General features: G+C 38.2%; 1 protein-coding gene across 8 annotated transcripts in view; it reads right to left on the reverse strand.

The window, feature by feature from the left end:
• depdc5 (DEP domain containing 5, GATOR1 subcomplex subunit) overlaps positions 1 to 23,096 on the reverse strand; it is a 42,254-nt gene that overhangs the window by 18,480 nt on the left and 678 nt on the right. For 7 of the 8 annotated variants that reach the window (XM_028020146.1, XM_028020144.1, XM_028020142.1 and 4 more), the window contains exons 2-30: positions 22,685 to 22,752; positions 22,506 to 22,593; positions 22,340 to 22,386; positions 21,290 to 21,375; positions 21,123 to 21,206; positions 20,707 to 20,756; positions 18,057 to 18,126; positions 15,539 to 15,617; positions 15,389 to 15,450; positions 13,103 to 13,172; positions 12,952 to 13,024; positions 12,769 to 12,872; positions 12,603 to 12,677; positions 10,956 to 11,090; positions 10,804 to 10,865; positions 9,968 to 10,041; positions 8,875 to 8,944; positions 8,739 to 8,775; positions 8,543 to 8,663; positions 7,898 to 8,121; positions 7,625 to 7,825; positions 6,693 to 6,828; positions 6,498 to 6,592; positions 5,939 to 5,995; positions 4,821 to 5,004; positions 3,416 to 3,576; positions 3,029 to 3,149; positions 2,512 to 2,679; positions 792 to 1,014 (exon numbers count right to left, since the gene is read on the reverse strand). In XM_028020146.1, the coding sequence (XP_027875947.1) occupies positions 792 to 1,014; positions 2,512 to 2,679; positions 3,029 to 3,149; positions 3,416 to 3,576; positions 4,821 to 5,004; positions 5,939 to 5,995; positions 6,498 to 6,592; positions 6,693 to 6,828; positions 7,625 to 7,825; positions 7,898 to 8,121; positions 8,543 to 8,663; positions 8,739 to 8,775; positions 8,875 to 8,944; positions 9,968 to 10,041; positions 10,804 to 10,865; positions 10,956 to 11,090; positions 12,603 to 12,677; positions 12,769 to 12,872; positions 12,952 to 13,024; positions 13,103 to 13,172; positions 15,389 to 15,450; positions 15,539 to 15,617; positions 18,057 to 18,126; positions 20,707 to 20,756; positions 21,123 to 21,206; positions 21,290 to 21,375; positions 22,340 to 22,386; positions 22,506 to 22,593; positions 22,685 to 22,742 (3,015 nt within the window). In that variant the 5' untranslated portion in view covers positions 22,743 to 22,752. The remainder of the gene's footprint in view (positions 1 to 791; positions 1,015 to 2,511; positions 2,680 to 3,028; positions 3,150 to 3,415; positions 3,577 to 4,820; positions 5,005 to 5,938; positions 5,996 to 6,497; positions 6,593 to 6,692; positions 6,829 to 7,624; positions 7,826 to 7,897; positions 8,122 to 8,542; positions 8,664 to 8,738; positions 8,776 to 8,874; positions 8,945 to 9,967; positions 10,042 to 10,803; positions 10,866 to 10,955; positions 11,091 to 12,602; positions 12,678 to 12,768; positions 12,873 to 12,951; positions 13,025 to 13,102; positions 13,173 to 15,388; positions 15,451 to 15,538; positions 15,618 to 18,056; positions 18,127 to 20,706; positions 20,757 to 21,122; positions 21,207 to 21,289; positions 21,376 to 22,339; positions 22,387 to 22,505; positions 22,594 to 22,684; positions 22,753 to 23,096) is intronic. The other variant, XM_028020143.1, reaches the window with a different exon arrangement.

Raw genomic sequence — 23,096 nt, forward strand, 5'->3', positions numbered from 1 at the left:
ATGTGAAATAAATGGCTGTAAAAAGTTGTTGGTGGAAAAAAAAACTAAAACTGTTCCATATTTTCTAAATGTTACAGGCAACATTTGTTTTTACATCTAAAACTCACATTGTTGTGAGTCAAAAGTTCTAAGAAAAACCTGCCGTATCAAATGTGATACAAAAAATATATCATAAAATAAATGACATGGCAAAAAAAGATTTTTAGATTTTGCTTCAAGGTTTCATGAAGCTCCTCAAAAAATACACATTTCATTGTCTGAAATGCAATAACATCATTTCATTTATAGCAAAGGACACATTTGCAGCTAAAGATTCTTCCAACAGCAGCATGTGAAAAGCTCAGTCCGTTCTGCTGCACTTCTTACAGATTTACTTCAGTGTACGGCTAATCTGGTGATTATTATTTGCATTATTCTATTAATAATTGGATAGCAAAAGGCACTTAATAGGAGGTTTTATTTTTGAAGACTTCAACCAGGTGAAGCTAAAATTATGCCACTTGACAAGCATAAATATGGGTAGAACATATATGCAGAGACATTTTTTTTTTTTATCTTAATAAAAAGCAAAATGTATATTTTTTGTACAGTTTTGGCTTCATTACTGCTCTGGTTATGTTGTTCTTTTAACAAATGGCCTTTTATTAGTCTGCATGCTCTAGTTAACAATTCATCCATTACTAAACTAGTTGACAATTATTGCAGTAATCATTTAATTGCTATTAATCATTTGTGCCCTAAACAGCACCAAATATTGGTTCTGACTCAGAAAGTCATGAGACGAGCCTCACCCTGATGATCCTGTCAGAGCGATGCCGTCGCCGTATGCGGTTGAGGCCCTCCACAAAGCGAATGAAGCCGTCCAGCAGGACCCAGTCCCCACAGCCACCCATCCCAGTACCCGCCCCCTCTCCATACACGTCCCAGTGGCCCTCCCCGTCCGCCACCCGCCGAGCCCCTCCGGCTGGCAGCAGCAGAAAGCGGGTCCGCCAGAACTTCAGTGAGTCGATCAGGCTGTTGGGCAGAGACAAACTTTTCAACATCGCTTCAACCACACATCTGCAGTGCTTTACTTCTGCTAAAAAAATGAAAGAAAACTAAGGATGAATTATTTTACTTAACTAGAAAAACATAAGGAATTTGTGCAGCTAAAATACAGGTAGGGTACAGGCGCAGATTTAGATTTAAAAAAAATGATTTTATTCAGACAAGGAATCTGTTCTTGATGGAATGAGATAGGGATCTCTCCAAAGAGAACAATATAATGTAAGAGAAAGTATTTATCTGGTAATAAATAATTTCAGATTTATCTACATTTTATACAAAATAGCAAGTTGCAAATTAATCATACCTTTGTCAACAATCATCATAAAAGTCCTTATTGCACTCAAAACCCTTATTATATTTTTATCTTTGGTGATGAGCTCCATATCTTTGAGTTTGTCATCACTCTAATCTTTGGCCTCAATAAAACTCCATCACATTCAAGTGAAGGAAATATTGTTGCACCGATTGCAGTTTTCTGATCAGTCAGATCTTTTAAAAGCCTGACTTACCAATTTTTTTGTCTGAAATATAGTAACAAAGTCTTCAAGTTGGCAACAGTGGAGTGACTTATTAACCGCCCTGTGCAGACCAGACCTGGTGAGCGACCTGGTCAGTTAGTCCTCTCTCACTGCAGAGCAAAAGAGGACAGTGACTGCTGTTCAGACGTCTATGGAAGTAGACAAGATTGGCAGATAAAATTGTGTAAGTATCAACCAATCACCGATCACCCAAAATAAAATAAATCAGGGCCAACTTATTGGTGCACCCTAGAAAAAACATGTTAATATAACATAAAGGTTACTGTAAACTTAAATCTGCCAGCGGTATGAATAGTATAACTAAACAGTACCTTTGATGCAATGCTTTTAGTGAAGGAATATAATAATCTTCATCAGTGAGATTCCAACTGCCACTGCGGTCCTTGATGTTCTGCTTTTCAGCTTTTTAAGCCTCTCATTGTTTTGGTGATTGCTGGTACCCATGAGCAGCCATCACCAGAGTTACTCTAGAGATACAAGCAGTAACTCTACCATCACAGCCAATCAGTGAGAGACGGATACTATCTGTTGCTACTGAAACAGCTTAATAACAGAGCTTTGTTTAGTAACTAGGATCAATTAAAATGTAAGTGTGACTGAACTGAAATGACTTGTATCAAGGTGACATTTGTTATGAATTGGTGCGATACACATAAACTGAATTGAATTTGAGAAGGTGATAATGGAAAAGGCACTTCAAAAAGCCTTCATTTCCAAACCAATTATTCAATCAGATTAACATCCGGAAACTCTGCAGCAATCACATCAGAGAGAGAAAATAAGAAAAGATCCTTACTATATACATATATAGGGTATATGTGTGTGTATATATGCTATATACACACACAGTTATATACAGTTCCCGGTACATTAGTGCTGTTGCTAGGTGCTGCATGTTTCTGCAACAACATTCATTTGTGTGCACCTGAAGTCCTCAGAGCCAGCTGAGCAGATGTACTGGTCCAGGTAGTTCCACTTGTATTCCTCCAGCCGCTCATGTCCAAACTCCACCCAACAGGGCACAAACTGAGCATCTGAGTGTGGAGGACACAGGCTGTAGCTGTACTGGATCTGAGCTGATTCATATGGATACCTACAGACACACACACCAAATCCTCACTTCCTTGCTTTAAATTGGAAACCAAAAAGTATAAACAGTTTTTTCCCCCAAACATGTTTTCTTTTTAATTATTTTAATGAAAACTACTTTAAAAATATCTGTCATGCTAATAAAGAAAAAACAATAATAAAATCAAACCAAAATGTCATTACTTGCCGTCTATATGTCATTGAGTTTAGTCTTTTTTAGTTTTTGCCAGAGTAACTATCAGATAATCAGCTGTAGTTTTTTCAGTAGTAACAAAAAACATGCCTTTTAGAGGTTTCAAGAGCTGAGATTGATTTTCAGTGAATTTGAGTTGGATGATATCAGAAGCACTTACTTCGGCAGGTAGCGAGTGACAGTGATGATCTTGTCTCTGAGGCAAACCTTATGGAAGGTGCGGCCCATGCTGAGCCAGTAAACCGTCTCTTCTTCCTCCGCTCGACGCAAAGACACCAGACCTGGGGCAACAACAATGGCAAAATGCTGTGGGTTTTTTTTTTCCTAGTGTTTTCCTGTCCCTTCATAGGCTGCATCCCCCATGCATAGCACTGACCATGACAAAGATAATGCTGAGGACAAAAATGAAAACTGTTGCTTTAACACTATGCTTCAAAAAGTATTCATTTTCGTTTAGAAGTTATTTTCTGAAATCTAAATTTGTGTTGTGTTTTCCTCATAGCTGTATGCCAGGAACTGGTTAGTTCTCTGGATCAGATTTAGTTACCTCTAGTGTACAGAGGACTGCTGCCAAGGGGCGTGGCCACCGCAGGAGGAGGTTTTCTGTTGTTTGTTTGAACTATTATTTGATATCCCTGCATTAACCTCTGACAGATAAACTCTTCAAACACCTGAGACGCCGTCATCACTGGAGCTTCATCTTCGCGTCTATAAAAAGAAAAGAGAAAGGCAAAAGTCATAGTCAAAAGGAGGATATCTCCCTGCCAAAACAAGTACAAACAATTTTGTCTTCTAGAGTAGAATGAAGAGTTAAACATTTATTTGAAAAATGGGGTTTTTAATATTATTGTTAACCATTTTAGAATTCATTTATCATTTTCAAACAATAAATTCTTGTATTATAGTTTCAGAATCCTCTGAAGTGGATCGTACCAACTCGGGAGTACCATTTCTGATCAGTTCACAAAACTCCTTAATGCCTTAACAGTAGTGGGCACATTTCCACTAATCTGCTAATGCACTAATATTGGAGATTTGAAAACACAGCACACTTAGCTTCCCCTAAAATAAAGTTGTAATAATATGAAAATAAAGTCAGAACATTACCTGAATAAAGTCTTTCCTGGAATAAAGTAATATTACCTGAAGGTCATATATTAGGAGAATGAATTAGTAATTTTATGATAATTCCATATCCACAAATAATAAAAAAGTAAAATGGGGAAAGTTGAATATATTGTGAAGTTATACTTTGGTTTCAGTTTTACACATAAAGAAACACTATCTTTCAATACAAAATCCTCAAATAATCACTAGCAGGACTTTGAAAATGTATCAATTATTTTCACAATCATTTCAAAGAAAGACTCATGGAGCTGATCTCTACTGAGGATTTTCCTCATAAAACAAACTTTTCTCGTAATTTTAAGACTTTCTTCTGGTAATAATGCGTTATGATTCTACTGATATTGTGACTACATGCTTATAATAAAAAAAAATTTTAGTCTGGCTGTAATACTTCATTGTAGGATTGTAGACCCTTATTAGTAGATATATATATATATATATATATATATATATATATATATATATATATATATATTAGTCATTTCTGAAACTCCGCCTCAGAAAGTCATCACAACATGGCTCCTCTATTCACTCTTTAACAATGTTTTTTCCCAGAGTTTCACTGAGAAGTGGCTTGCATAATAAGCTCAGCTGATGTGCATTTTCACCAGGTGTTTGCTAACAGTTGCTGGCTATTCTGAAAGAGCTGAGTGGGGGAGTCAAAGAGGAGGGCTGGTCTGTGAGGCAGAAGCTCAGAAACTTGGAAACTGGATGAATGAATCAAGGCAACACTCCAGGTATGTTTTTGATGAGGAAATAACTTTATAACATCATGAAAGTGGATTTTACATAATACTGCCCCTTTAAATTGTCACATTGTTTACCTTTCTAGATCACTGTGTGGCAAGAGGTCATAGCAGCCTTCAGTGTAGTCATTCTGCAGCGTCTGACGATCAGGGAAGTAGTCGGTGGTGAGGGGGAGGCAGGCTGGGGTAGTCAGGGACTTCCAGTCCACCCCCACCGTGCAGCAGAAGCTGGGCACTGTCGGGGGTGCAGACAGCAGCAGGGCTTCACACACAGACCCAAAAATCCCCACCGCAAAGAGCATGACATGTACCCACAGTGGAGAGGCACATGTGTGGGAGGGATTTGGGAGGAAAGTGGAGTGAAAGGGCAGGAGTCAGGAGTGAACAGATAGGGAAGACATGAAGATGGAAAAGAAGAAGAGATGATAATGCAAACACAAAAGAAGAAGAGAGAGGAAGAAAAACAGAAGTGTTACTTTTAATGACGCCATCTCCCCCTGCTGGTGATTCCTGCAGGGAGCGTAGCTGTGCAGCAGTGATCAGACATGCAGATTGCGCTCCTGAAACAGTCACTCTGTGAGCCACATCACCCACAACAAACTGAAAGTGTGTCCTAAGCTCAAACAGGGTGCTGAGTGGATTTAAGCAGAGAAATCTCATTATTCATGCTAATAAAAGGTAGTAGGAAAATTGCTAATCAGAAAGTTTGTGCCAAAGTAGCAGACTGTTTAAAGTTTCACAGAATCACCCAATTAATTATCCTCAGAGAGAGAGAGATGTGTGCTCAACATGCAGTCATGCAGATAAAAGGCAGAAACAAACTAAGTTTAATACAAACAGATCATGGTGAGGGGAAATTAAGGAGCTCTAACTGATTGGCTATAGATAACAAAACTCAGAAAAACCAGGAGAGATTCAAGAAAAAAGCTTAGGAAGAAGTGGACAGAGGGAGGAAGATCCCACATGACCTGTGTGCGGTGTCTCTACCTGCGACCCCTCTCAACAGACACCCACTAGAGAACCCTGTCTGCCAAAGCTCAATAAGCCCTCACAGGTTAAACACACCTCTGAAGGTTTATGGTCATCATCAGTTTGGTGATTAAGAACAATTTCAGCCTGCTGGTGAAGCTGTACAACAATTTGAGCAAGCCTTAAAAAGATCTCATTTTAGTCCAGCAATGATTGGATGGACTCACTCGGATCAGCACCGCTGGAGAAGTCCTGGAAGGAGGCGCTTCGGTTGCTCAGAGGTCCTGCACACAATTTCACAATCACACAAAAGAGAAAGCAGCAGTTATGAGATTTGTGGTTGACTATTTACACTGATGACGCATGCATTGTTTTTTTTTGTTTTTTTACACATTTTCCTTAAAGCAGCCAAACATTTTAAAATGCTTTTATTTGACCTTGCTAGAGGTCATATAAGAGTCTAATATATGTGAAAAAAACAAAACAAAATCAGGCCTGATTTTCTACATACATTATCAAATATACTGTATATTATTGTAAAAACAAATCACTTCATAGTGAAATTGTGTGTTTTTGATATTATAATGACCTAGAAATTATTAATAAAAAAAACAAAAAACAGCTCCACTGAGGAGGCCTCTTAGTGGCCCGGGGGCCCTAAGCGGCTGCTTAGTTTGCTTATGCTTGTGTCTGACTCTTAATCTGCTCCACACTGGGAGAAAGAGAGAGCTGCATCAGGAATCTACAGAGCTAGGAGACAGCAGTACAGTTGGTTGAGTAGGATACCACAGCTGTTGTTGCTCCCTGGACTCCCAGTGAACTCTTCCGTTCCTCCACAAATGTAAAGGCCGTTCTCGCCTGCTTGCCTGGAGGTTGTTCGCCTTAAAGACAAAGACAAATCGGCATTTCTCCATCTTCCCTGACTACAGGTGGAAACTGACTGCAGAAGAAATGCTTGGTCCCTGAGTGAGTCTGTCTTACCGTCCTGTGGCTTCATGATAAGCCAGCTCCAGTAGCTCAGCAGATGTGTGAGTTGGATCTTTCTGCTGGCTGCCCTGTAGCTCTGCCATGTTCTGCCTGGTCTGGTGATGGATCTGGATTGCCTCTCCAGAAGGACCTGAAGAATAAAGTAACACACATTGCCAATTAGGTGAATAGTAGCATATTTAGAAGCCTCCATTTTGGTAAAGACCTGATCATAGAGAAAAAACTTTTCCCAAAGATTTGGGATTCATAGAGTAGACCTGTCTCTACAACATAGTAGCTTGTTTTCTTTACTAAATCTTTGTCTATATTTATCTGATGTTGAAAAAACACAATTTTCCAATTTAGATAAGAAATGAAATTAAAATCAAACATGACCAACCTTGTAAATGCCATAGCTCATTAAAAATCATGGTAGCGACAGATGTAAACAGTTACATGAAATATCTTCACAATTCAGCCATGTCACTAGCACTCATCATCAACCATCGGAGGAGATGTTGCCATCTTATTCTTATACTGCATTTTGGGGACATCGTAGTTGGCCATTTTACAGAAAAACTATGGATTCACCACGTTAGAATGACACCCAACTTTTTAGGAGCTGTGTGGTGCTATGAGAGCTCTGGTCATTGTCAAAGGAATAAAATCAAACCTTTATCCTCATTAATCAAACTCAAACCATTATCGTCTTCTTTAGTAACATCCAGCAGCTGTTAATTACGTGACTCGTTTGATGCAAAAAAAAAAATTAAGTCTGTTGCAGTTTTGCGAAATACGTCTACTTCAATACGGCTGAAAAATCACCTCACCCTAGTTCAAAAATGTGAGAGTTTTTTTTAATTGGTGTGTTTCCATTTAGCTAATTTATTTTCATAATTTTGATTTGTGCAATTTCATGGTCAAAAGAATTAATGATGTCTTCTCACCAACAGGGAAAGTGTGCATCCAGCGGCGCCGGTTGGAGGTCAGCTTCATGGGCATCCTGGATGGTGTGAAGGGGTTTATGAGCGCTCTCTGAGGAGTGTAGCCTCCAGGACGGATATGCAGGGTGGACTCAGCACTGCCCACTGTGAACCTGCCAGGGGCGCTGGAGTCCCGCTGAGAGTCCATCATTTTCTCCAATAACTCTAAAGAGCAGCATGGAGGTGACCACAGTGAACACATCACGATGGAGGCACTAGAGCTAAACAGTAAGTTACCTCTGGTGCTGGTGTATCCCAGAGAGCTGCTGACTTCATACTGCGCTGGAGGACCCCGGGGGATCAGCAGCATGTTGGACACAGGACCCAGGCTGTCATCGGAGGCCAGGCTCGTCTGCTCCTCTGTTCCCCCTGAACGGACAGGAGAAGACGTCCCAATGCCGGTGCTGATGTCCACAGAGCCCCAGCTTTTCCTCCCACTCATCTCTTTGTCTCGACCAATCCTAGAAGAGAGGAAGAAATATTATGGCCCCCTTTGTGGAATGGTCTGCGAGAGAACCTGAGGGCTGCAGAAAATGTCGTCTTCAAGAGCAGCTCAAGACCCATCTTTTTAACTGTATTTTCTGAATTGGATCATTTCTGCTCAGTTAATATATATTCCATACAGTTGTGTGGTTTTGGGTGGGTAATTCTTTGTTTTAATTGGAGGGTTTGTTTTTACTGATCTGTACATCACTTTGAGCTGCATCTAGTATGAAGGGTGCTTTGTAAATAAAACTGACTGATTGTCTGAAGCATCTGTTCAATAGAACAAACTCTCTCTCATATTGATTTTTCAAAAGGGACTGCTCAAGTGAAATTACTGATTGTTTATGTATTAATATAGTTTGTTACATCAGCAGCGCAATAAAAGCTCTGGATTACTTGAAGTTGGAGCTCCTCTGAATTCGTGATGGACCTGGAAGCCGGAACACCTGAGCATCATAGGCATCGTAATCTACCTGTATAGGCAGGCTGTTGTCTGAGTCCTTTGGAGAACAAAGAGCTACAAGAGTCCATCAGGTCAGGGTCGGATTCCTTCTAACAGATCAAATAGGTGAGATGGCGACTGGTAACTTACAGTGGTCTTTGTTGCTCTTCTGGATCTCAGCATGAGGCTAGAAATCAGATCAGCGTTCACCAAAGTAAGTTCAGACGTTTAGCTAACAAAAAAACATAATAGTAAATTAATTAGTTGGGAAGACTAGAAGACGTACCTTGCGATCAGCCAGTTTGATCCGAGGAGTGAATGAGCTGCAGGAATTCTGGCTTTTGGAGGTGTAGAAGCTGCAAAAAAGAGACAACATTAACCCTGATTTCTTCATTGTACAGTAGAAGTCAGAAACTCTCAAAGTTAAGGGCCGAAACAACAACTGGATTCAAATTTTGATTCTTGAACAATTATACTCACATTACAGAATTTCACAGTAATGATGTGAATGGATTCACCCTGAAGCATAAGTCTCATTTTCAAAGTAATTATATTAGAATTTAAAAACATTTAAGAACATTTCAGTGCTTTAGAATGGATGTCAAATATTAAGTGAGTAAAACAGAAATCGGCTACTTTTCAGAAGAAAATAATTTGGTAAAAGTAATTGTAAGAGCCATTCATATGTAGAGACCTGCTGAATTAATTAGAATATTATTGAAAAACACATTTATTTCAGAAACTTTATCACACACTGATGGAACACATTGCACAGTTTAATTACGCAGATTGATGTTTGGAAGTTTTTATTTCTGTTAAGTATGATGATTTTCTGTTTATAGTTACTGAAAACATGACATTTAAAATTTGAATTTTACACAAGACCAAGAAAAACTATTTTAAAAACAGAAATATGAGCTTAATGGAAGTATGTTTAATACCTGCATAAGGGTTGTTATTTTTAATTTTTTTTTATTTGACAAATGAGACTCATCGGGGCATACCGTATATTCCAATTTATTGAATATTACTGTACAGTGCTGATCAGAACTCTCCATACACTCATCATGATGGCAAACACTGAAGGCAATGGCCTTCAGTGTTTGAACTGAACACAATAGAACTGAACTTTGCCAGAAAACCATCCAAATGAAATGGCATCCATCATTTCTGAGAAGAATAGTAAGACGTTTGTCAGAAGCTTTTTGATGGCAACAGAAAGTGTGGTTTCTCTGTAACTGGCTAAATATTAGTAAGCGTGTATGTGTTTATATTTGAGCTTCTCTGCATTATTTTTAGTCTACGTGATTTTAAAGAAATTCCACCCCTAATTCTAAATATTTATTCTTGATTTACCATTTGTAGTTAACTGCTCCTACCTGTGGTTGATCCAGTGGGGAAGGTTGTAGTCGTCTCCTACACGTGAGTCCCCAGGTGTGTGTTTGTTGTGCAGCTTAAGAAGAAATTACAGAACAGAACTTGTAAATGAGCGTATCAGAAGCAACAACACTAGCTATGTTTCCATTACCAATCTGCGCAAATCTTTATCTATACTAACGCCGAAAAAGCAAAATTTTGCAATTGCGGTGTTTCCGTTAAATAAGAAATGAAATTAAAATCACACGTGAATACGCTTGTTCACGCAAGAAGTCATTAAAAATGATGGCAGCAGTGAAAGCAGTTACATGAGATATATTCATAAAGCAGCCACTGCGCTTAACATCACCCGCCAAAGGAAACATTGCCGTCTAATACCTAACAACAAGTCCCTATACGTTGGAGTGGCTACGTATGCGGCATTTTGGGGAAATTGTAGTCGGAGATTTTACAGAAGAGCTATGAATTCAACACGTTAGAATGACACCCAACTTTTATGAACTGTGTGATGCTGTGAGAGCTCTGGTGGAGCCAGTAGCACACTGTCAAAACCCCCCTCCTCCTACTACTTCTTGTCATCTTCTGTGTGGTTTTCGCCAGTAGTAACATCCAACTATTAATCATGTGACCCGTGTGATGTGGAAAAAAAGTCTTTCTATTGCAATTTTGCAACATACATCTATTTTGATACAGCTGAAAAACCACCTCATCTTAGAACAAAAACTTTATCAAAAACCGACGTGTTTCCATTATGTGAATTTATTTTGGTAATTTAAATTTGCGCAATATTATGGTTAATGGAAACTCAAGTACAGGCTCATACTTCAGAATGTCTCACCTTAAACAACGGAACAGCGTGCAGTGGCTGCTCACCCATACACACCAAGTCTACACCGATACCTACAACAGGTCAACACAATTTCATCGTTTGCCTCATTCACACTTCACATGTTCTCTTCATTTGTGAGGAGACAATGATTGCTTTCTGACCATTATCAATCATTCGCTGTTTAGTCAGTATCATAAGCAGACGGTCAACTTCAAACACTCCTACTCCCGGAGTGATGACCACGGACATCTGGCCAGTGCGGTCAAAGTTACGGTTGATGTAGTGCTTGTCAAACACTGAGGGAGACATGTAGAACATATATTAGCCTTTGAAAGGTAAAACGAGTAAAACATTTTCCAGAGGTGTAACAATACAACAATCCACATCAATTAAATTATTAATGATTCAATTACATCGAGGCAAAATGAAAATATTTCCACAACAACATCCTCATCTTTAAAATGATGCATTTGAAATGTGTTTCCATTTTGAAGAATAGGTTAAGTGGTTCTGTTCTGCTCACATGTTTTGTTTGAGACACAAAAAAAAAGATGAACGCTTAAAGTCTTCTTAAATGTACTGGTACATAAAAAGGAACTGAAAAGTCTGTTAATTTATTAAAGCTTAATATCTATCACATTTGTTTCTATATGAGTGAAAGGTCATTAAGGGCAATATTAAGCTAACGGATGAAAGGAAATGCACTAGAGCATGAAAAACACAAGATTATTTTGAACAGGTGATCTATTTTTTTATAAAATAAAAAATGCTTTTTTTCATTTAAATGCATGGTGCTCAAATTATGAATTATTTTTGCAAGTGTATATATATATATGTAATTAATGTGCTAGAAGGGGATAAGATGTATCGTATCAACTTGTGAATTAAATCAAAATCGCATCATGACAGACTTTCTATGTTTGGATAACATCATACTGTCATCCAAATAAATCGATAAATCTGGTGACTTAAAGGCCTTATATTTTCACAAGCATCAAAAAGACATCAAACTCGTTGATCCTTTTCATCTTAGCAGTAAAATAATTTCAGCATTAATCTTTGTTTACTCTTAACTAGGAGCAGCCTGGTTATTAGTGGTTTAATATTCTTTTGTTGCCTTGCCGATAAAAGTTCTGAATGGACCGGATTTGTCTTATAATTCATAGAGTAATTTAGCACCACCCTCCTCCACCTGTTTCTGTGCATTGCTCACTATCTGGTTGAATGAAGGCTTAAACATCACTTTGATCATGGCTTGCAAAAAAAGATTAATTTTTCTAACTACAATTAGTGACAGTCCCCCCAAAACCTGCAGTGAAACCATGGAAACTAAAGGAGCACCAGTTGTTATCGATCAGATTGCAGTTGGAGATTTTACAGAAGAGACCGTCACAGACTGTCTTACTTTTATTACATTTCTGTCAAAAATGAAATAAGATTATGTTTCACATTTTTATTTTAAAATTACCAGGGCATTTTTACTCCTGTTAATCATACAGTGGTAGATTAATTCTCTTACCATTGTAGAACTAAATATCAGACCAACACAAAGAATGCATTCCAATACATCTAGCATATATTCAAACTAACTGGGGGGCTATAGTGTAGGTTCATTGCATCAAATGGTTAAACCTCTTACTTTAAAACCATTTGCTCCAACTATTTTATGCATAACCCAAGTAAAAGTAAAACCCAAGTGAAACCTTTAAATTTTTTCCAAGTTTCTAGCTTTTTCTACAACACAAAGAAATGTCTTGACACACAAAGCCATAATGTTACAAGAAGAGGTTCAGTCTTACACCACTCACCATTAAAAGAAAGATTAATGGCCTCCAGGTAGTTTCCCTGCACGGCAGTGGAATTATAACCAACAGGAAAACCAGCTGGCATCAAAGGAAATGAACAAAAACTTTAGGTTATAAATGGATCCTGATCCATTTATAAGGTCAGAAATGATTTGGATTTCTCCACTACCTGTTTCTTTAAGTCGAACCAGAAAAGGGTACTGAATGAAGAGTTTCTTGATGGTGACCAGTAGTGACGTCCACTCATCCCGTCTCTCATTCTGAGCCACAACCCTGATCACAAAAGTGTATATAGACTGCTTCTATCAAACATCGACATGGTGATGGGCTTTCCTTCTGTTGGTATGCTTACCTGTAGAAGTCTTCATAATAATGTCCCTCATGATTCTGTCTGACGGATCCTCTTAGATTCTCAGGAAACTCCTCTGAGGGGTTTAACAACATAAGCAAAATCTTATTTTAATATTGCTCAGAGAATAAGATCAATCATCATATCCACTCACCCAAAGTTTTGGCGTTGTAAAATGTGCGTGAAAACAGTACAACGGTCACTTCATGACTACAGTTCTTCTCCTGTCAACATGAAATGTTATAAATGTTAATCTTTTTTAAAGTTTTTTTTATACATAACGTTTGGTGATTTTTAACATCCAACCTGAACTATTACAGGAATACATATAATGGAGTATTAGGGCAGGCAAAGAAAAAGAAATTAAATATGAGAATAAAGTCATAATGTTATGAGAAGAAAGTTGTACTAATACAAGAATAAAGTCAAGGTCAAATTTATTTACATAAATTTACATAAATTACAAGGAAAAAAACAAACAAAATGCTAAAAGGCGTCAAAAGGTAAAAGATTCAACTGTCTAACATTAGACAGGGGAAAGACTTTAAAAGACTGTTAGATTAACAAAGACACTGGAAAGGAAAGGGACACAACACAAAAAACATTTGTGTCAATGTGTACAAAAAGCCAGATCATGAGAGAGTCTTCAAAAGAGATTTAAAAAGCTCCAGAGTTTGTGCTGATTTATAACTTGCTAAAAAAAACATTAAGGTAAGGTCAGGGAGTTTTATTTATATAGCACATTTTCAGTAACAAGGCAATCCAAAGTACTTTACATGAATTAGAAGAAAATACAACACAACAACAAACCAAAGGAAAGAGCAAAAGAAGAAAAAAGAAAACAAAAAAGTAGAACCCCATGTTTAAGAATAAATAGTCTGTGATTTATCAACTAGTAGGGGTTTCTCTGGATTCTTGTTTTGATAATGTAAGGTAATAAGTACTTTGTCTAGAATCAGGGGTCTCAAACTCCAGTCCTCGAGGGCCGCAGTCCTACAGGTTTTAGATGTGCCACAGGTACAAAACACTGGAATGAAATGGCTTAATTACCTCCTTCTTGTGTAGATCAGTTCTCCAAAGCCTTGCTAACGACCTAATTATTCTATTCAGGTGTGGTGCAGCAGAGGCACATCTAAAAGTTGCAGGACTGCAGCCCCCGAGGACTGGAGTTTGAGACCTCTGAAAGATGGAGGAGTTTCTCTGGATTCTAAGTTTGTTCTAATTCCTACTCTGGGTTGAGTGAAATCCTCTGGATCTTTTTGTTGTAGCTAATCGGTTTGATTCCTGTTCTGGGTTGAGTGAATATATAAACTAGATGCTCCTGTTATAAGTATAAGTACTCCATAATGTATAAGCTACAAAGAGTTTCTCTGGATAGCAATAAGCTAAATATTGGTCTAAAGTACAAGACCATACAATTCCATGGGTGACTTCAGGAGGGGCGAGGGGACGGGAAGGGGCACTTGTTTCCATAGACTTCAGGAGATTTGAGATAGACCGACACAAGGGAGCCAGATTAAGAATAAACACATTTCCTTTAGATCAGGCAGACTTGAAATTTTCATCCTCCCTAGAGTCTCAACAAGTACATCTCTGTTAATGGCAGTCATCCAAATTAGCGTGGTCATTCCCACTGGGCCGGAACTAGCAATTTCTCCAAGATCAATTCCATCCTGTTAGTGAGTTTTAGTGTCCAAAGTTTGCCTACGAAAGGATCGGATCCAACTTCAGCCTCTGCCTCACAGCATGTCAGTCTGAGTGTTCGCTAGTCGGCCCAATCCATCACATATTTGTTGATATACCAGGTATCTGCCAACTCCAAACAGCTGAAATCCTGTTATCATGACTCCAAATAAATCCAGGATGTATCCCTCCAGGTGTGTCCCCACAGTACAAGTGGACTCTCCTCTCCCCAGTTTTCTCATTTAGAAAATTTGATCAATTGCATTGAAACTAGTTAACCAGATAATTTGTAGATTTGGAGGATGTGCAAAGAAAGGCTGCAAAAAAGCAGCACAAAAACAGAGCAAGCAGGGGGAGAATGGGTAGTGAGGGGAGCAGAGGAAAAAAAGCGTCTGCCTTCACCGACTGCTTAGAGGTGAATGCTGCACCAGGCTGGCCAAGCTTAACCTTGGCCAGCTGTCTTAGATGAAAAAAGCTAGATTGGCCACTTTGGTTCCTGATCTCTGAACCGAATCTGATCTTAATGGATGGATGCATTAAGAACTAACCTCTGTATATGGGGAACCCACTCCTATATTTTGGTTTCTTCTATTTGATTTCAAATCCTGGTCCAGATTATTATTTTTAGTCATGTTGCAATACATAAAAGCTTATGATTAAAATGGGCTTCAAACAGAAGTGTTGAACAACACTAAGAATAAATTTAGCAACAGGTCAAGACTGGAGGTTAGTAAAACAACAACTAAAGGACACAAACCTTCCATTTAGTGAACAGGTCAGACAGGAAACCACTGACCGCCTTCTCAAAGTACAGATCCCCTAAAAGTAAAACATTCTAGTAAAACCTTTGTCTTTGAAGATGCAGAAGAAGGAGCTGCAAGTTAGATACCCCTCAAGTATGACTTACCATATATGTCAAAATCCCACATCTCACAGCTCATCTGGATGAAGATGTAAACCATAGCAGACGTTGATCTAAAAACCACCTGAGAAACCAGAACATCATGTTGATATAATTAATAACTCAACATGAAAGAAGTGCTATGAAGATAAGATGAATGTATTGAGGTTGACTTGGATGTTTTGCTCCTTGTTTCCAAATATGCCTTCATTATTTTTCTAAAAGGACAGTGTGGTGAAATGATGTTTCAGTGTCTATAGAATGGACAATCGGGTCAAATATATGGAGGTACACTGCCTGACCAAAAACAAAGTAAGACAAGAAAGAAAAAAAATAAATAAAATGAAATCACACATTATGATATTTCCTTTCACCATGTCTAGCTTGGATTACAGAACTCACACACAGATATTGTTTTGATAAGCTTCTACAATATCACCACATTTATTTTAATCCAGTGTTGCATTCATTTTTCACCAACATCTTGTATTGATGATGGAAGAGTCTGACCACAGGTCACTTTTTCTCCAGACAGAATAGATCAAAGATTCTCAGTGAGGTTCAGGTGTGAACTCTGTGGAGGATGATCCATGTCTACTCTCTCAATCACACTGTCATAATTTGAGCCAAATGAATTCTGGCAATAGCTGCATTTCCAATAGCAATATATTTGCACAAACTGAAATTACTAAAATAAATCTTCTTAACGGAAACATGTTAATTTCAAATAACTTTTTTTAAATAAAAACTTATTGCGCTATAATGAGGTGGCCGTGTCTACAATATTCTTTGAAGAATTTGAATTAATTACTTACAACAACATATAATTTTCCTACGGGATTAATAAATATTTTTGAATATAATTGAATTTGAATTGACTAAAATAAAATAATGTATTTTGCAGAACTGCAATGGAAAAACTTTTTCGCATCACACTAGTCATATGATCAACAGCCGGGTGTCACTACTGGTGAAAGTCATGAAGTAATCAAGTTTATTTGTACAGTGCATTTCAGCAACAAGGCAATTCAAAGTGCTTTACATCATAAAAACATGAAAATACACCACACAGTCTTCTGTGTAAACAATATATTTTTACTGTAAACATTATATTTACCGTATTTTCCGCACTATAAGGCGCACCTTCAATGAATGGCCTATTTTAAAAACTTTTTTCATATATAAGGCGCACCGCATTATAAGGCGCATAGAATAGACGCTACAGTAGAGGATGGGGTTACATTATGCATCCATTAGATGGAGCTGCGCTAAAGAGAATGTCAACAAAATAGTCAGATAGGTCAGTCAAACTTTATTAATAGATTACAAACCAGCATTCTGAAAACTCTGTTCATTCCCAAAATGAATAAAAAACTGTTTTATTATTTTCCCCGAGGTAAAGTCAGTGACGTGGTATTTTCGTGACACAGTTTATCTTTTAGCAACAGCAAGGTACAACATATAGTGGAGGGGAACTTTTCCTCGATTCAATAAACACATAAAAAACAGTCTGATACTGTTACGGTAAATCAAACGTTAGTGCAATCACAATATATATCCACTTCCGCACCATTGATACCGTGTGACTGATCGCCTTGAGTTTAAACTTTGCGTCATAAGCGTGTCTTTTAATAGGAGCCATTTTGGGGTTTTTAAACAAAACCCAGCGTGCACCGCCGCTTCTTCTTCTACGGGGGAAAATGAAGTCGGCGGCTGCTTACCGTAGTTGCGAGACCTGTTGTGGCTCAATATTGGTCCACATATAAGGCGCACCGGATTATAAGGCGCACTCTCGGCTTTCGAGAAAATTGAAGGTTTTTAGGTGCGCCTTATAGTGCGGAAAATACGGTAGTCAAGTGCCATTATTACATATCAAAATGTTGGTAAGTGTTTCATTTATTATGGTTCAAAAGCAACTCTAAACAGGTGGGTTTTTAGTCTTGATTTAAACGCACTCAGTGATTTGGCTGTTCTGCGGTTTTCTGGAAGTCTGTTCCAGATGTGTGTTACCTAGAAGCTGTTCTATGTACCACCCTGCTTTTCCATGTTTGGTTCTGGTTCTGTGGATGCAGAGCAGAACTAGAACCAGAAGACCTAAGAGGTCTGGAAGGTTGATACAACAACAGCAGATGTTGTATCAACCTTCATAATGTTTTGTATTGCTAAGCTGTCCAGTGATTTATAAACCAACAGTATTTTAAAGTGGAAGGACTTTAGAACTGGGTGATGTGCTCTATCTTCCTGGTGTTAGTGAGAACATCAGCAGCTGTGTTCTGGATCAGCATTCTATTGCCAGCTGAAAGATAATTGCCCATGCACTAATTATCTAATAGGAGGTTTGTACCTATTTGCTAAGTTAAATTCAGGTGGCGACTTCTGTTTTTTGGCCAGGCAGTGTATATTAACAGTGTTTGTATGAGACTGTGTACAACTATGGATCAGTAAAATTAGCTATAAAAATGTCACCATATCAAAGCCGGACTCTCCAGGAAAGCTCCTTACTCATTTGTTTTTCATAACTTACTCTGGTATTCTCGCTAATGTAGCCACAGGTCACTTTTTCTCCTTTCACCCATAATTCACTGGCCTGGGCTCTGAAAAAAAAAAACCCCAAAACACCGAAACATTAACAACAGTAAACATTAACCTCAACTAAACAGTGTGTCCAATGAAGAATAGCACCCAAAATGTCAGAATTTATCAGTTTTGATGTCAGCTTAAGGCACACTTCGGTCGCAGGTCACATTTTTGTCCATGTGGACTGGCTGAGCAGTGGAGGAAAATCAAGCTGTTATTAGCTGTTCAGTAACGCAGGACTTGAGGTTTACTTTGAAGCTTAGAAAGTCTAATTGAGAAAATGTTCCATAGGCTGATCTACAGTAGTTGGATCACTGCATAAACTTAAATATCATGAAAAACCTTTCAGTCTGGACAGTGTGGGAATAATTACAGAACCTTAAATACTACAATATAAAACCGTCAAACAGTCTCTCCAGTGAATGTTTTGTGTCTAACTGCGCATATGAGGCGATGGTTCTCTAGACCGAGCAGATGTCTGAGACCTGTGGGATGGAGTCGGGACTTTATCAAATACAAAAGAGGCTGTTCAACAGTTTGCTTAACATGTTGATAAAATAAGACTTTGCACTACAACTTTTGTAGTCTGAATTTGACCGTTCAGTAACGTTCCTGGTTTGGTGTCTTTTTTTATCTTTCCAATAAGGGTTTGATGTGTAAAATACAGAGATTCGATTCTGATTTTTAAGGTCACGATTTGACTCAAAAACTATTTTTAATTCAGAAACCAATTTTTTCTATGCAAACAGTCTAGAGATTCTGTTTACATTATGTGACTGAAATTAGCTGTCTGGGTTTTATTTTAATAAAGCAATACTAAAAGAGTATTCAAAATACAAACAGTGGGCAAGACGGTCTTCTATGTGGTCAGTGAATGCATAATGCAATATGCAGTGCAATCACAAATACCAGTGGCAAAGACGTACAAAATCAATTTAATTTTTTTTAGACATTATGAACAGACTGAGAATTCCCAGGACTAGGGATTGTGATTTTCTATAGAATCGATCTTATATACACATCTAGTAATAACAAATGATTGTTTCTGGTCACCAGATTTATCAACAAAACTGTCGGTTCTTCAGGTTTGCCTAGTAAACTTGAAACCAGATGTTTACATATATTGTATTAAAAACTATACAACTTTTTGCCACACACTGACATTAAAAGCACAGGTCAGAATATTTTCCGTATTTGACCAGTTATTTTTTAAATTTGAAGCCCGTCGGTCATTTGACAGGTTATTATTAACACCCCTGATTGGTGCTCATGGGCAGACATTATAGACTTGAAGCAAAGATTTCATCCCAGAGGCAACTAAAATCAATTAATAAATACAATCCTTTCTGAATATGCTATAGTGGACACTGAACTAAATGCGTCTTTCTGACCGGAGCTGACAGCGTGTTGAAGAGTTACGGACTGGACGCTCTGGAGTGTGTGGTTAGGAAGCGCATTTCAAACCTTTGGCTGACATGACGCGTTTAATTCCAGTCTCCATTAGAATAGAGAAAACTAAAGAGTTTTCAATGTTATGTTAATCCATTTATAGTCTAAATAGAGGGCCCGGCAGTTTAACTTGAGGAAATAAATAAAGGTGCAGAAATTAATCAGGCTGTAACAAGCGCAGTGCGCTGCATAGCCAATGCGGACGTGCCTCCGCCACTGCGAAGAATTAAACTGAACTCACCCAGCGGTTTTAACAAATGGAGCATTACCCTCCTGTCTCCAATAGGAGAGCGGCGCTCAGAAGAGCGGCAGACGTAACACCTGTCCGTTTTCGAGAGGCGAAACCGCGCACAAAGATCCTCGTAAAAGCGCACGCCCGGACTGCGCACAGGGTAAAAAGTTTGCAGAGTTCAATTGATCGCTTTGGATCAGACAGATCCAACTGACTGATGAACCAGTGCAGATTTCTCTGCAGATGTGGACCAGGAGGAATTTGTGAAGCTGTGTGTTCAGACCGCAGTAGGTGAAGTGCTGGTAATTTAAGTGGAGTCGTTTAATTTCACTTATTATAAGTTATTGGGGCCACAGTCAGTGGTTTTTGTCACTCCAGAGAAAAAGGTAGATGCATTCATCTCCTATATGTGTGATGGGATCTGGATTCACGTTCAACTAGGTGAATATTAACTAAAAATCCCCAAAGTAGCATATTTTAATATGATTATAATTTGACGGGTAAAAATAGGAGATTTTGGGTTTTTTTAATGCTGTCCGTCAAATGATAGAGAACAAAAAAGTCTAGGGCAACTCCTGATTAAAAGAGACATTTTTTAGGGCCAGGACTTTAACACAATACATTTGATCAATAATTGACACATTTTCTGAGTGCAAAATAGATCTTGACACCACATCACAAACCACAAGAGGAACAGTACGGACATTTTAATGAAGGAAAATTTAAGTAGAACAACAATATTGTAATGTCATATGTCCTTATATTGCATAATTTTATTTTGCACAGAACTAAAAAAAATATACTTAAAACTGCTAAATTGCTGAATAAAATTACATTTCAGGCTTCTAATCCCAAGTTTCCAAAAATTTTTCAAAGTCAATTCAACATCAAGTCCTGTGAAGCCAATGTAACGTACCTGATTCCTGCGAACTCCACTTTCTGAGTCACATAAGCACAAGTGCTCACCTGAAACACAAATGACATAAATTACACACAGTATTAAACAAACGGCCAAAAAAAACTACACTAGGATAGAAAAATGTGTTCAGTCTCTCAGGGCTGCAAAAATAACAAGACAGAATTATCTTATTTCAGTCCTAGTTGGGAAGTTCATGCAGCTTTTTTTGTTATCTGGGTAGAGCGTTTTTCTTGGGTAATGCATATTACACTTTAATTCTGCAGTAAAAAGAAACCATGAAAACTTCACAAATGTATGACATATCCTGGCCAGAAAGAATGTTGTTCTTGTTGTTGCCACTTCAAGGGTGGGGGTAATGGAACTGATTTCCTTGTTATTGTGGAGTATGCATTGGCAGCATTCACATGGCCCACCAGACTCTTCTTTAGCCTCCACATGTCTCCTCGGCCAATGTACTGATCTTTGAACGTCAGTTCCACCAGATCGAGTGTTACATCCTTTTGGTGGAAAACACAAATCCGTTAGAAATTCTGCACTACCAGCAGGTGAACAAAGTTAAAGTCAGTCAAAATAAGCATACCTTAGGGTCAACTATATTAACAATAACATCCTGATAGGCACGAAGCTTGAAAGCCTGTGCTACGCTCTGGTCCACACTGATGGTCTCTGCAAAAGAAGATGATGTCCAGCATGATGATGCATGAAGTCATTGCAAAGGTTCTGCAGTGTGGCATCAAGAGATTTATGGCAGATTTGATGGTTTATGCTCCAAGATGTAAAAAATACAAAATAAAAAACTTAGAATGTGACAAAACAAAAAAGAACTAACTTTTATCTGCACAAGGTTCACTTCAAGTTCAACCCAGAAAAATAAGGTGGCCAAAGACAAAAGATTTTTTTTAATTATTTCTCACTATCCACTAAGATAAAAGTGGATAGTGAGAGCTACATTTGAGCTCTCAAATGTTGAGAGCTATGTCCTTGCTCTCAACATTTTGAGAGAAAGGACATAGCCAATTTATATATAAAGACACACCAATCACTAAAAAACCTGACCTGCAGATTCTGATTTCATTTTTTTTTTCGTCTGAAAGAAATCTGAAATCAGTAGTCACTAAGTATAGCACCAAGGTTTCTAAATTGGCAACAGTGGGGTGACTATAGTTAACCGCGCACGTTAAGACGTGACCTGATGGGTGGGTCTGTCAGTCAGTCCTCTCTCTGCAGTGCAAAGAGACAGTGGTTGATTCTTAGAAAGTAGATAAAACTGGTGGATGAGATCTGCTTCACATGCAAGTTCCAGCTGATCACCGAACTCCCAAAATAAAATAAATTGGGGTGGATTTATTGTTGCACTCCTATTATGGTAAATGGCCTGTACTTGTACAGCTCTTTATCAAGTCCAGAGGATCCCAGAGCACTTCACACTACACTCATTCAGCCATTCACGCACACATTCACACTGATGATGGCTAGTTTCAGTACACTAGCCAGCTGTGGCTTGTCCTGGGCAGACTGACAGAGGTGAATTATAACTTATTCTAGTTCTGTACTTCTTGTTGGTCACCACTGCTGCAACAACCAAGCCTCAGTCAATGCAACTAATCCCCCAGGATAACACTTTATTTACCTTTCTGAAGATCCTCTTTTAAGCTTTTCACCTGAAGCAGAAGAGGACTGCAAACCAAAAGACACAGTCATATCACACTCATCGAGTGTCAACAACAAATAAAAAAAAGTTCAGCAAAACAATATAAGCCATCCAGATCATCATTTCTTGTTTTAAGTCATCTCACCTGTAGTCATCTGTAGGGTGAGCAATCTCAATTATGTCTCCCAGGTTGACTTGAGGGAAGATTTTTGGGTTGACAACCAGCTCATCATCTGCTCAGTGAATAAGCTCATTTTCAATACAATCCCACTAAAACATTTACATCAATAGGTGCTGACTGAGGCATTCAAAGTTTCTTCTTACCACTTCCGCCAAAACCTTTCTTGTGCAGTACGAGTTTATAAGACTTATTTGTCTTCATGCTGGAACAGCTAAAGAAAGAAAAGTTTGCCAATACAGGTTATTTTTCATTTAAGCTAAAACTAGAATAGTGCCCGACAAAAGTATACATTACTCTTGAACATTTCAGATTTTTTCACATTATAAACACAAATTATTTATAGAGCCTCTCAAAGGTTTAAAGATCTGAAGTTTTACTGGGCCACATGAACATGCTTTGATCTAAACTACCTCTGGCTGGATGTTTAGCTAGAAGCTAACTTGCTATACCAGATTTTCGTCTATGACTGCACTGTATTTAGCTCAATGCAACTTCCCTATATAATAGCATCCCCACTGCACGACGCTATTACTGTCATTTTTCACTGTGGTAATG

Source organism: Xiphophorus couchianus, chromosome 6, assembly GCF_001444195.1.
Source record: "Xiphophorus couchianus chromosome 6, X_couchianus-1.0, whole genome shotgun sequence".
Classification (NCBI taxonomy): Eukaryota; Metazoa; Chordata; class Actinopteri; order Cyprinodontiformes; family Poeciliidae; genus Xiphophorus; species Xiphophorus couchianus.